At 45.8% G+C, this 13512-nt stretch overlaps 1 protein-coding gene across 2 annotated transcripts in view; it reads left to right on the plus strand.

Moving 5' to 3' along the window:
• The window catches only part of LOC104021949 (gamma-aminobutyric acid type A receptor subunit rho1), a 32953-nt gene that overhangs the window by 3723 nt on the left and 15718 nt on the right, over positions 1-13512 (plus strand). The window contains exons 2-3 of one of the 2 annotated variants that reach the window (XM_009475586.2): positions 10549-10602; positions 12366-12472. In XM_009475586.2, the coding sequence (XP_009473861.1) occupies positions 10549-10602; positions 12366-12472 (161 nt within the window). The remainder of the gene's footprint in view (positions 1-10548; positions 10603-12365; positions 12473-13512) is intronic. The other variant, XM_009475587.2, reaches the window with a different exon arrangement.

Below are 13512 nucleotides of genomic sequence, written 5' to 3' on the forward strand. Positions count from 1 at the left end.
GCAAATAAGTGTAGGTCAAAGTATGCATATAGTCACAATGAAAGCAGCAAAGCAGATGGCTTTATTGCATGGGACTTATTACAGAGCCCTCCAATATTGTAATTCACTGTAAAAATGTCTGTGTGCCAGTCAAAAACTCAACTACTCATTTTTGCTAATCTCCAGGACAAATCACCTCAAAGGAATTTCACTTACAAGAGCAGCACTATAAAAATAAAACCTTTCTCACCATGCAGACCTGTTTGCAGTTTGCAGTCAGCCGTGCGCAAATCCTGCAGGGTTTGCAAAGCTTTTTACTCCTGCTAAATCCACAGTGCCAAAACTCTGACAGGAAGGAGCTGAGATCCGGAGCACCAGCAAGAGGGCTGCCTGCTGCTTTCCCAACTGCTCAGGCTCTTGGAAAGCCACCAGGCTGCACGGGAGTCACTAGAAGGGTACCAAGGGTCACTAAGGGTCACAACATCGTTATGCCAACAAAAGGGCCAAAGCCTGTGTTGCTAATTAGACTTGCAGAATCTGCTAGAGAGGATGAGCAACAGAAAAAGAACTGGCCTGGAGCTGAGCCCAGGTTATTCTGCCAGGGCTAACTGCTGGGAAAAAAAATCTCTTTTAACACTAAAATCTCCCTGGACAGCATTATAACCACCTTTCAGACAAACAGCTCTCAGCAGAAGAGATTTCACTGTACAAGATTTAAGGATCACGTTTGTTTAATCTTAGCTAAGAGACCCTCTTCATGTTTTCAGTCATGTCCCTACCATTCCCTGGCTGTGTTATAATCATTTTGCCTCACTCTGGTCTCCAAATAGCAACTCATTTTCCGCTCCTCTAGAGCTCCCTGTCCATGTTTCTGTCAGTAAGAGCTATCTTTTACAGCAGTTGAATGACATCCTCTACAATAAGCCCTGGGCTTGTTATCACAAGGTCTCTTTCATGGCCAAAGATCTTTCTCTTTATGACATTTTCAGATGTTATTACAATTAGTGACACTCTTCTTAAGTGATGGGGGCCATCCTGCATCATTATGGCTATGGTTCCTTCCTGGTCCTTTCTCAAAGGCTCAGCATCATGCTGAACATACACAACATTAAAGTTACATTCCCTTGCTTTTGTTGAATATGGATAAGACTTCTGTGTTGTCAGCTCCTCCGTACCTAAGCCACATTGTGTACGAGCTCTCTGCACTCTATAAATCACACATGGCTATCCTGCTACCCTCACTGAAGCTGCCTCCTACATGTAGGGCAGCTCCTACCTTCTTGCCCTCCAAATGTTTTATCTGGCCTTATAAACTCATCCCTAACAGGATTTCTTCCTTTACCTTCCAGCAATCCTTAAGCTGTTCTCTTGTCCTAGAGTTTTGCTCTTGTATCTTATCTTCAGGATTGATCCTGAAAGCATTTATTTGCATGAACAAAGCTTACTAATGCAAGCTGTCTTTAGATCAGATCTTCAGAGTGCATGATAAGCCCATAAAATGCCCGTTGAAAGCATTGCCTATAGGAGCACATTATCAACAGCAAGCCAGATCCAGTGGAGCACTGAGCACCCACAGCTCCCAAGGCACTGCTTTCTAAGATCAGCAGTTTGTGTTGTGCCTTGACACCATAGGCACCAGCAGTGCTGGGTATCAGGAGAGCAATAAGAAGCCCAGAGTGGGCTTCAGGCCAATGCAACTGGAGTCTCTCCATCTCCCCTGTTGGTAACTTGCCTTTCCCTTTCCTCCTTTCCCCTCCATCTCCTTCACTCCTTTTCTTTCCCCCATTCAAGGTTCCTCCTCTTCTCCAATTTGCTCTTTGTCTTTCTTGTCCCAGTCTTTCTCTGCCCTCTGCTTCATCTGCCTCATTTATTTGAACATAGACACAGCCATTTCCCCTGTCACACAGTTCTGCCAGATTTTCTCCAGTTGCTTTTAACTCTATATTATTCTGGTACTTCTTTCTCTCCTCTGGCAGCTGTTGCTGCTGCCTGTCTTACCACTTCTTACACTTGCCAAAAATCCTTTTCTTCTGTCCAACAGTGCTCATCTTCTTTATCTTGTTATACATTAATTTATTTTTCATTATTGCTTTGCTATTTCTCTCATTTTTCGTTTCCACCCCTGTTGTTCTTTCAAGTAACTTCAATCCTGCATGACAACTTTTCTTGGAAGTCTTGTGTTTTTTTTCTCACAACCCAGCCAAAGTGTCCTCTTTGCACCTATAATTGCAAATGACGATGCCTTGAAAATAATATTTTCTCCTTTCATCATTATCACCAGCCTCCTTTTATCCTTTCTAAAACTTATTTTGGGTCTACACTTCACATAGCTTGCTATCTTTATTCAGGTGATTCATGGCAGAACATTGTCTCTACTGGTACTTCTGTAGCTATGTTCATACACCCATGTACTGTGCCACTTCACTGTGCCACTGATGAGAACATCTCCAGTCAACGTTGCCACCATGTAACTGGCTCAGCATCAGCAGCTTCATATTGTCTTCTAGCCCACCATTACTCCAATGCGTTTTATGAGCTGGTGTGAGAAGACATAACAGACTCTAAAAACCTATCTGCAGCCCAATAAAGAAACCCCAAACAACCCCAAAGATACTGCAAGGCAGTTTCCTCCCTCCTGAATACATATAAGGGGTTTGGTTTCCTGATTCAGGGGTTGGATTCACACTTGAAATGCTCCTGCTGGTCTTTCTTCTATAAACTGCCCGGTCACCTTCCAAACTCACTTGTGTTTTCAGCATTCACAGCTTTCAGTGAGAGTGAATTTCACAGTGTGATGACGTGCTGCATTTATGTACTTCCTTTCAAATTTCTTCTCCTTGTTATATGTTGTGAAAAGTCTGGAGCAACAAATTCCTCTTCACCTTCAACATGCCACTCCTGATTTTGTATCATTGCACCCTATCACTTAGCTCTTGTCTTCCTTCCCACCTGGAAAGCCCTGTTCAGGCTGCCTGGAAGCCCTCTCCATCTCCGAGCTCGCTCTCTCCTCTTGCTCTGCTCTGTTTTTTCCAACTATGGGCATTGGATATCTGAGATGTGGGCATGCCTTGGTGTTACTAATAGCACTGAAATGCTTTCTGTTTTGTTTCTTCCTCCATTCCCAATAACACCCAACCTCCTGTTTGGTTTTTTGAGCACTGTGGAGCATTAAACTGATTTTTACAAAGAAATAGGCACAATGACACTGAGGCCTCTTTCCTAAGCAGTAACAGCTGATTTGGAGGCCATCAGTCTTAACATTGTTTCTGAAACTATGTTGAAAGAATGCAAAAATGCAAAGTACAAACCAATGTACACTATTCTGAATTTACTAACACTGAATTTCTGCTGTCATTTTATCTGAAGTCACTTGACATCATGAGATCCTGCTGTAATTCTCCACTCCCAGTTCTGATTTTGACTACCTGGAATGGTTACATATCCTCAGTAAACATTGTTGTCAGTAATTATTCTTTTCTTCCAAATAATTTATACATTTATTGAACAACAGAGATCCTATCATAGATTCCCGTGGGACTATACTGAAAACCTTTCTTCACAGTGAAAACTCTCCATTATTCCTTTTGTTTCTTATTTTGCAACCATTCCCATGAAGGGAACTTCCCTCTTTCTGACCAGCTGGTTTCTTTACAAGCCTCTGAAAAGGACTTGTCAGCACCTTTTTGGAAATTGAGGTACACTCTGTCATCCTGATCACCCTCATCTACAAGGACATTAACTTTTTAGAGAAGTGTATCATACTTATAGTGCATAACATCCCTCAAGAAAAGTCATACTGTCTCTCACTCTTCTTCAATATATACTATATTTACCTGGTTTCGGTCATTGGTGGTTTTTACTATGGTTGTAGCCAATTTGTCCAGTGGAGCAGTCTGTAGCTTCTCAGATTCCAAGTGGAGCTCTTTTTCCAAAGAGGTGGAAAATGGTCACCTTCCATTCCTGTGACACAAAGGACAATTTAAATGCTGGTTCAACAGTTTCTTACTTGCCTTACTTCTGGGTGAAAGCCTGGTGACTTGTTACTGTTTAGTCCATTTACTTTAAATCTGTCTCTGGCCCTGTGCCAATATGAATATTTCTTAACATCAGTCCAACAGCAGAATTGTTACAATTCTGTATTTTTTGTAGTGCAAACAAATTCCTTAGTTGTTGATGTTTTTAACTGCCCTTATAAAGCCAGAGTGCTTTCATTGCTGTAAATAAGGAATTAAGGCAAGTGTAGTATTGATAATTAGCTAGTTATTCCCCATTCTGCATTTGTACAATTATTTTTCTGTACTCCATGCAGTTCTTTCTTTGTATTCTCTTTTACTGAAATTCATCTTATTGACATCACAGCATTTCTCCAATGTGTTGAGGCTGCTTTGAATTCTGATCCTAGACCACAAATTGTCTGTTTCTCTTTCAAGCCTGATGTCATGCACAAGTTTTATAGTTGTCATCTCCATTATTATTAAAAATATTGACTAGTAGTTTCCAGGATGAAATCTATGGGATGTCATTTAATGCCTCTTGACAGCAAAGTAATGGCAGTTATTCTAACCACGGTCTTTCAACCATGCTCAAAGTCACAGTTTCATCTCAACCATATTTCCCTAGTTTAGTAATGAAATATTAAAAACCTCATTCAAATCTACTTTCCTCCTGCTTACACTAAGGCAGCCAGTTACACTGTCAGAAAGGACATTAGACTGGTTTGATGTCAATTATTGCAAAGATTCACATTGAGTGATCTTCATAATCTCGTTATCCCTGGGGGGCAGACAAATGGATCATGAGTTTGTCCCAGTTTCTTTCCAAACATCAAAACTCCAACATCCTTCTCTTGTCTCCTGCTTAAAACTAGGTTTTGTGTCCTGACCCTCTCTCAGAGTATCAGAGAGGTGAGGAGTCCTCAGAGGTACCTGTTTACGGCTCAGAGACCGTAACAGCTGGGACTTCCAGCGCTCCCGGGGAAGTGCCATCAGCCTCTGTTGACTTAAATACCTCTAATTTATCTAAATATTCATTAACATGCCCTTCTCTCATCTGCACTGTTCTGACATCTGCTTACAAGTCAACTTTTCTTCGAAGGCTGGGGCAGACATGAAACCTTTCAGCATGTTCTGCATTGCCCCATTAGTTGCTCCCCTTCCCTTCACCCATTTACTCTTTTTCACTTAGCTGGGCCCCAGCAGCGTGCCTGCCTCTTCCTCAGCTGGCAGGACTGACCTCAGTCACATTCCTTCCGCTCCCTCCAACCCTTCCTTTCAACCTGTATAACACAAAACCCAACAAACACGCACCCACTGGATGCAATTTCTGCCACATAGGGGCACTTTCATTTTTGCAACATCAGGTACAGTGCCAAGACCTCAGGTGGAATGACATTTCTGTGAATAATCAATATGTGTAGGTTTGTTTCATTTTTTTGCTTTTGTCAGTGTTTATGTCCAGGCACAGAACAAAGGAAGTGCAAAATTTGAAGGATGTATATATGTCTCCTGCCTCTGCATATTTTGCATTCTGAGATTCATCTATATTCAAGTAATACTGGATTAAAATGGGGTTCTCTGAATTTTCTGTATCACTCAAAAATAAGGTGGTAGAACAGCTCTGAATCCCACTGTTTCTCAGATTTTGTGATGTGAACATCGAAAATGTAGCACTTTTTCCCCACTTCTTTTCATAGATTTAACCACCTATAATAGCAATGGGTCATCTTTCTTCACCATCTTTAAACCTACTGATCATAAGGACACATGACCCAACATAATTACAAGCAAAGAAGGGCTTGCCAAATGCCGAGATAAAATACATTTTGTGATTAATTTTCCTCAGTTTACAGTGGCTTGTTTACAGCTCACAACTTTGCAACTCTCCCAATTTGAGTACAAATTAGTGGGTTTCAATCCTACATTATCCCTGGGAATTAGTATGTTACACAGTGGATCGTGTCTCCTGCAGTGCATGTCGCTGGGTAAGAGCAGCTTCCTCCTGTTGCAAGTTTGCTCTCTCCTCTCTCAGGTGCTGGGTGGTTTTTCTCCCTGTTTAGCTACCTCACTTTCCCTCCTCCCGCAAAGCGCTTCTCTGGGCTCTAGACTACTGCTCAGTCTTCACCCAGACCTGCTGCACCACCTGTCCACCAGCATCTCCTGCTTGCTAAGAAGGTCTTCCCAATTCATTTTCAAGTCAAAAGCATGTTATGGGGGAATTTTCTGTGAACCCCCTGCCCCCAAACCTCTTTCCTTCCTTTGGGACACAGCCTGGGAGGTTCTTTATCCCAGTGAAGTTCATGTACCTCCAGGGGCTGGGCAGCATCTCTGTCCCGCACCACTCTGCGGTGAGGGGACACCCCTACTCATGCAGGACTGTCCGGGGTGCCCGTGCCCCAGGAGTCATCCCACACAATGATGAAGCACCATTTGAGCCTGATGACTCCTCTCTGACCCTTCTGATGTCTTCCCCTCTGGCCTTACCCGGTGTTTCCTCTCCCTCCCCATCTCTGCCTATCCAGCCTCTTTTCTCCTCAGTCTCACCCAATGCATAGGCTCTGTTGCAGATCCAAGCTCTCTTTGCCTCTGCCCCACTTTCTCTCTGCAGAAACCTTCTGTATGTTTGTGTGTACAATCCCCAGACCCTTTCTGCCTCCACCCCATTCCCTGACCCAGCACCCCCCACCTGGTTTCTGCGTTTAACATGATGCTGATGTGGTATGAACCCAAGTTACTAACTGGTCATAAAACAGAGGGAGAAACAAAACCTAGTCAAATATTTAGGCATAGGTCTTTAATAAGACCTTTACACTTCTCACAGCTCTTTAGTTGTACCAATACACCTTTGCCATTCCCAAGTCCTCCCCGCCAAGGCTTTGTCCCCTGCAGGGAATTGGGCTGCCTCTGCTGCTCTCACCTGGTCCTTCTGCCTTGGGCAGCATTTTGTCAGGGCCTTGCTCAGCCATAATTTTACAGGCAGACCAAGGAGAACATGGCTCCTGCCATTTCCCTGCCCAGCATGACATGAAGGCTGTGCAGCATAGTGGGTGCAGGACGGGAGGCACCGCACAAGCTGCCCACTAGTGTCCACCCAGGGATGAGGAGCCGAGAACCAAGTGCCATGGCACGGCTGGCAGGGATGAGAGAGTTTTCGTCACTTTCATTACTACCCAATTAAAAGTCTGAAACGAAATAATCAAAGTCCTGCTGAAAACTGGCTCAGCAAGCTCCACACCCTCCCTTGCCTTGCGTCAGTGGTAGGAGAGGCTGTTAATCAGATGCATGCAGCACAGCGTGAGCTGCAGAGCTTGTATCTCAAAAAATTAAGTGCGTGGCGGTTTCAGAGGGTAGCAGAGAGAGTCCAGACTCTCTGCACCGGAGAAGGGGTGGAGGCATCACCCAGGCATGAGATAAGCAGAGAGAAATGGGCACCCTGGGTGTCTCTGCCCCAGCCGCCAGCTGCCAGGCTTTCTGGGGTGGCAGGTACCTCTGCTCAGGGTAGGAGGTTTGGGGTCAGTTGTAGCGATAGCCCCCGGCCAAAATGTTGCTGATGACGCAAATAACTGGAGGGAGAGAGATTATGCCACTGCCACATCTCAACAATATTTCCTGAAACAGGATCTGTGTTGACATCGCTTCTCTGATCTGTCATCCTCTTTGCAGACCTAAGAATACTATGAGGGATGGAGAGAACAGACTGTCCCAGAATTTAATGAAATCTGATAATAATAATGCTAGTGTTAGCCCAGTCTGCCAAACCCACCAGCACCGTTCCTCAAGGATGTCACCCCTTGGACCCAGGAAAGACCGTGTGAATCTGGCTCCATTACTTCAGCAACTTACTTTCACTTTTCTCTTGAGGAAAATACATCAGATCTTGCTTTTTCCTGAAGAACTGAAACTGTGTCTTGATTTAATTCCGCAAGGAAGAAATGTTCCCAGATCCTAATGAGATTATCCTATTAAGAGTGTTAAATAGGTCATTGTCTACTACAGGTGTATTACCTCCTGTAGAGAAAAAAGATTATGATTTATAGGTGGGAATGTATGCTGCATAAGTAATTACAAACTAAAATTCTAAGATGGGTAGTGACTTCTCTCACATTCGCTGTGGTTGCTTCCAAAAGCTCTTATTTTAGAGATGAAGAATACTGTGGGTTTTCTGGTGCACACTGCAAGCGTGGAATAAACTGTGAATAAATGCCACTCTGCTCCAGTTGTTGCTTTTTCATAAAGCGTCTGGGTGAGCTTCATGAGCCATGAAATGCCTTTTGGCACTGTAATGGTTAGGAGATAAATATTGGCATTAGGGGAAAAAAAAAAAGGTTGTTCATTATTCAGTGTATTTTACCTCAGGAGTTATCAGTTAGTTTTAAAGACAGCCCGTCATCCCAGCGAAGGCAGGAGCCACGCTGTCACACTGCGTGGCCGTGGTGGCAAACAGTTGCGCTGAGCAATCTGTGAGCAACATCTGGACCGACGCTCCTGAGTGCGGCTGTCTGCTGCAAACGCTCAGGGGCAGCAGACGTGCGAGGGGAAGCTGAGGCGGCTTGCTGTTGATTCACAGCCCGAACGGGCGGGCTAATGGGGTCCCGGGATGCAGCTGCCATTGATCACTTTTAGCCAGCAGAGCACTGCCCGGGAACCGGACCGGAAAAGCTATTTATTGAGTAGAAAGAAATGGGGCTTCAAATTGCAGTAACTGGGGAATGATTGGCAACAGGTAAAAATGTTTTGCTGCCACAGGAGGAGGCAGGAAAGTGGGGGAGGCTTAGTAACCTCAGAGCTGTGACAGGGGGAATGGGAGAGGCAAAAAGAAGTGAAGGAGCTGAACCAAAGCACAAATGAACACGGTCCCCGGCGGTAGTTGGAGCATGGGGAACATTTTATGCTGGTTTGTGATAAAGAAAGAAAGTTTAGTTTAGAGGCAGTGGAGAATCATCTGGAAGAAATAAGAGGAATCACCCAGGATTCCTGGGTGCAGAGGACAGGGAGGATTCGGCCACGAATCCTTGATGGCTATGCCTTGAAGGCTCCCTCGACAGGCAGGATAGGGCCAGGGCCAACACAAAGCATTAGATAAGTTCTACAAAGAGAAATGAAAATTAGAAATTGCAGGAACATGGCCTGCTTCATGCCTGTTTGAATACCAGCATTATTCCTGAACAGCCAAGAGTTCACTAGGGCACTTTAAAGTCATGTAAGTAGGTCAGCTTGTCGCCAGAATCTGCTTATCCCCAAAACACATGAAATTACTTCCTGATGGCCAGCAGATGAGAAGCAGACAGCAGCGAGACACATCAGTGGCAGCCCAAGGGCGTATCGACAAGGCAGAAGACTCCAAAAAGTGCATTTTGAATTTGCAAGTGCATTTTGCTGCATGATGCCCAGGTCCAAGCAGTGCCAAAGAAGCTGCTCCTTGCAATAGCACTGGTACTGCATAACCCAAGGCTCCCCCGAACAGTGGTTTGCCTGTGGGCTTATTCCCCGCCCTCCTCTGGGAAGCACAGAGCAGATTCCCGAAAAAAAACAATCCCACTTGGCCAATGCTTCACTTCAGGGTGAGTTGGTGATACAGCCCAGCGTGCCCACCCCTCGCCTGGGCGACGCAGAGGTGGTCTGCTTCTCTGTGGCAGCAGAAAGATGAACTTCCCTCCAATGCTATCGTCTTTCAGAGAGTTCCCAGCCCAGGGAAAAACCTTCCTGCAAGGCCTGGGGTTCGGCCACCACTCGCCAGAGGGACAATGGTGCTCGGGTGGTGACACTCGTTTTTACAAAAGGAGTTTTGCCACTGTAAATCTCTACAGAGGGATTTGAAATGTATGCTAATGGGCAAAAAGTCTCATTAGTAGAGTTAATTAGAGTTAGCGTTTATTACAGAGAGAAGCTAATTTTTTTAACTTTTAATTAAAGATGAGTTAGAACTGTTAAATGTTTAAAATGTTACTTTTGCTCAAGCTAGCACTTACATTGCTAAAAGCAAAATACTTTCCTTTAATGATGAAGTAAAATATTGGCCAAACACCTGAGAGAAGCTTTCTTGACAGCGGGCTAGGAGACAGTATGAAACCAGAAACAAATATTTCCACAGTTTTTAACATTTTTTTTCCCCTGGAATACTTTGAAAAGATCTTCTTCTAATGAAAATACCCAGCTGCCTCTGGTGAGTAAATGTAACGGCTGTGCTCCTTGCTGGCAGAGCCCCCGGGGAGCCTGGCTCTCTCCAGAGCCCCTGATGGCACCAGCCATGGCTGCGGGAGGAGGGAGGCGAGCCACCTGCCTGGATCCTTTGCCAGGCAGTCAAAACCAGGGGCGTCCCGCTTTACAAAAATCATCACTCCCCTCCCTTTGCCCTGTCCCAGCTGCAAGCTCCCATCACCCCCGCTGCCATGCCCAGCCCGACTCCAGCCTTCCGTAAAAAGGTAAAAAAAAGGTAAGAGCCATTTCACACATGTGACAGAAGGTAACGCTGCGGGGATCCGGTCCTTCCCATTGCGCTTCCCTCCCAATGTCCTCACCCACCCGCCCGTGACCGGCTGTCTCATCTCTCCCTTTTCCTGTCGTTTCCCTGCAGCCGGCCGCAGCGTCAGAGACGGGAGGCCCACGGCGAGGCGCACAAGCAAGGCAGGTAGGCGAAACCCTCCGGCGGCTACTGCTGGCCCAGCCCCACCGGCCACATCCCCGTGGCCAGGCTGAGGCTGTGGCAGGGGAAGGGGACACCACTCGAGCATGGCAGTCGTATTTAGGTAGGAGTCATGCCATCAGCAGGATCCAGCGGGCCCCAGAGGAAGGCATGTTGCCTGACACGCTCATGGAGGTGAGGTGTGATACCGTGGCCATTTGCCACAGCCCCTTGGGCTTCGCATTGTGCTGCTGCACGGTTATTGTCACCCGTGCTGTGTGAGCGGGTGCCTTCCCTCCGAGCATCCCTTCTGCAGAGCTGAACCCCCTCCACGGGCTCTCCATCACACTCCACCATCCTTCCCTCTGCCACTGCCAGGGAGAAAGTGCCTTTCTGAGCATGGTCAAGCCTGCTCACAAATCTTGAAGGTTTTGCCAGTGACCTGCTAATATCGCTCCCCCGTCTCAGCCAGGTATAAACCTTCCCCGATGCACGCTTACAATGCCACAGGTCTTTCAGAAGCTGAATTAAATCTAAAGCAGAAGCAGGGGCCACCTTTTAAAATGCCTGAGGGATAATTCATGACTAGAAGAACTCACCAATGGAGGTAGACAACTCACCACTCCTAGAAATTATTAAGCTGAGACTGAGCACCTTTCTAAGATACTCCATAGTCCAGATAAAGGTCTGGGTTTGAAAGAGGAGTCACTGAGAACACCTCTGGTCCCTGTTAGGAGACCGTTGTATTGGCTTCTCGTGGCACAACCGCCCACAAGTCTGTGAGAAGTACAGCACGGCTTAAGCAGTCTCATTTAGGAGGAGCTTTATCTGAGGAACGTATCCCCCATCAAGTTTCCTTGTCATCCTGTTTTCCTTTAATCTATTTCTGACTTGTCTTGTGTATATTCAGACAAGTGCCTCCCTGAGCATGCCATCTTTTCTCAAACCAAGAACCAGCAAGACCTTTCCTCCTGTTTTTGAGATTTCCTGCCACCCGAGTGGCTGGCATGCAGCTGGCTCCGAGGGCAGCAAGCCTTCACCTACGTGGTGGAGCAACCGAGGAGCTGCTGCCACCACCATCCCAGCCAAAGCACTGGGGCGCCGAACAGCTTTTTGCACCTTGGATGTGGAGGACAAGCAGAGCATCCTCTGCCCAGCTTTTGGTGCAGCTCCAACAGCTGCTGGAATGACCCTCCCAGGCTCTCTAATGCTCAGAGACCTCCCAGGTCTTTAATGCTCCTTTTTATCCTCATTAGAAATCTGGGGCAGGAGCTAATCATTTTATCCCAAGTCAGGGGATGGCCTGCCTCCTGGCCTGGTTCCCAGCCTGTCTCCATTTTGTTCCTGGGCAACAGCCAGTAGCTTATTTCATATATTGTTTCCCTAATTCCTGGGCTCACGCCCTGTCATAACTCAATGTCAGAAATGCCTCCCCCCCATTTCCATTTCCCCACTTATCCACACGCACTATTCCTCCAGCCCACACTTTCGAGTGGTTGTCTCCAAACAGTGCTATAAGCAGAGAGAATTTTACAGGGACAAAAAGTCACCACACAAATGTTTTCTCAGTGCCAGAATTATCACAGGTGCCTAAGCTGTATATTGAGTGCAGGAATAATTTTTTTAATGACACACTGCCAACCAGTGCAAGCAATCGCATGGTTATGGTCTAAGAGGTAAATGTTCTAAGGGGTAACGGAGCGAAGCGGGCGTGTGATTCTCACAGGCCCTGCTCAGGGCTCATGGCTGTGCTCCTCTCTTCCTGCTAGCCCAATCCTAAAACGAAGCCCCGACATCACCAAATCTCCCCTGACGAAGTCAGAGCAGCTGCTGCGAATAGATGACCATGACTTCAGCATGAGACCAGGTTTTGGAGGTATGAAACGTGCATATCTGTCACTGTTCCTGTTCTCCACTGTCACTTCTTTATACTGTAACACATAGTCAGGTGAACAGGCAGATTGACAAGCAGAGCCTTTTCTGTCTCTAATTTTTGTTATTTTGTGTTGTGAATTCATGACATGCTCGGGGGGACAGGGGTGCAGTGAAATAGCCTTCCTTGGAAGAGCAAATAGCATAGTGAAAGGCATGGAAATGTGATTACAGGTAATATAATATTCCTAGTATTCAGTGACACTTTCTTCTGATAAAAATCTGAAAATACACCTTATGTTTATTTCCAGATGGTGGGATTAAGATTTCATCTTACTATGGCGATGTGTATGCATAATCAAATCATGTATCATGCTTACTGACCTGGCTATTTCATTTATAACCCAAAAGAAAATATTTTGACTGCCGTGTGTTAATGCTTGCTCACAGTTTTGTGGCTGTGTGCTAGAGCAACCTAAGCTTTCAGGGAAATGGATGAAGGAGAACACGTTTCCTTTCAGCCCATCGGATTAGAGAATGTTGTAATTTATCTACCCTTTCTGGCTGACAGATGGTCATTCAAATCCAGGATACCATTATATACTCTGATGGAAGAAGATTTTATTGCTAAATGCTCAATATACCAAATACCAGCATGTTCAATTAATTTAAAAAGGTTTCAGTTTCATAGCAGTCTGCTAATGTGAGCATTATTTGTCTTGACAGATCTCCTGTACTGTAATTGCCAGAGGTATACGAGGGGCTAGTCAAAGCCTGGAGGAGGGAAAAAAGATCGAAATCCCTGTTACGTGGGGTCACAGTCGGACCCTTCCCCTCAGGAGCCCCAGGCTCTGTGGCACATGCCTGTGTCCTGCAACACATCCCTTCCCGTCACCCTGTCTTTTCCACAGCTGAGCACTGAGGGATGTGAAAGCCAAATACACGGAGTAGCTCTCAGAGATGTTATTAGCCTGAGAGGGGAGCAGAAATGAGAGAAAAATTCAGAGTAACTCTCCCACATTCCCTGAGCTATGCTGTTACTGC

Source organism: Nipponia nippon, unplaced genomic scaffold, assembly GCF_047370975.1.
Source record: "Nipponia nippon isolate SJK-2023a ecotype South Korea unplaced genomic scaffold, ASM4737097v1 scaffold_4, whole genome shotgun sequence".
In the NCBI taxonomy this organism is placed as follows: domain Eukaryota; kingdom Metazoa; phylum Chordata; class Aves; order Pelecaniformes; family Threskiornithidae; genus Nipponia; species Nipponia nippon.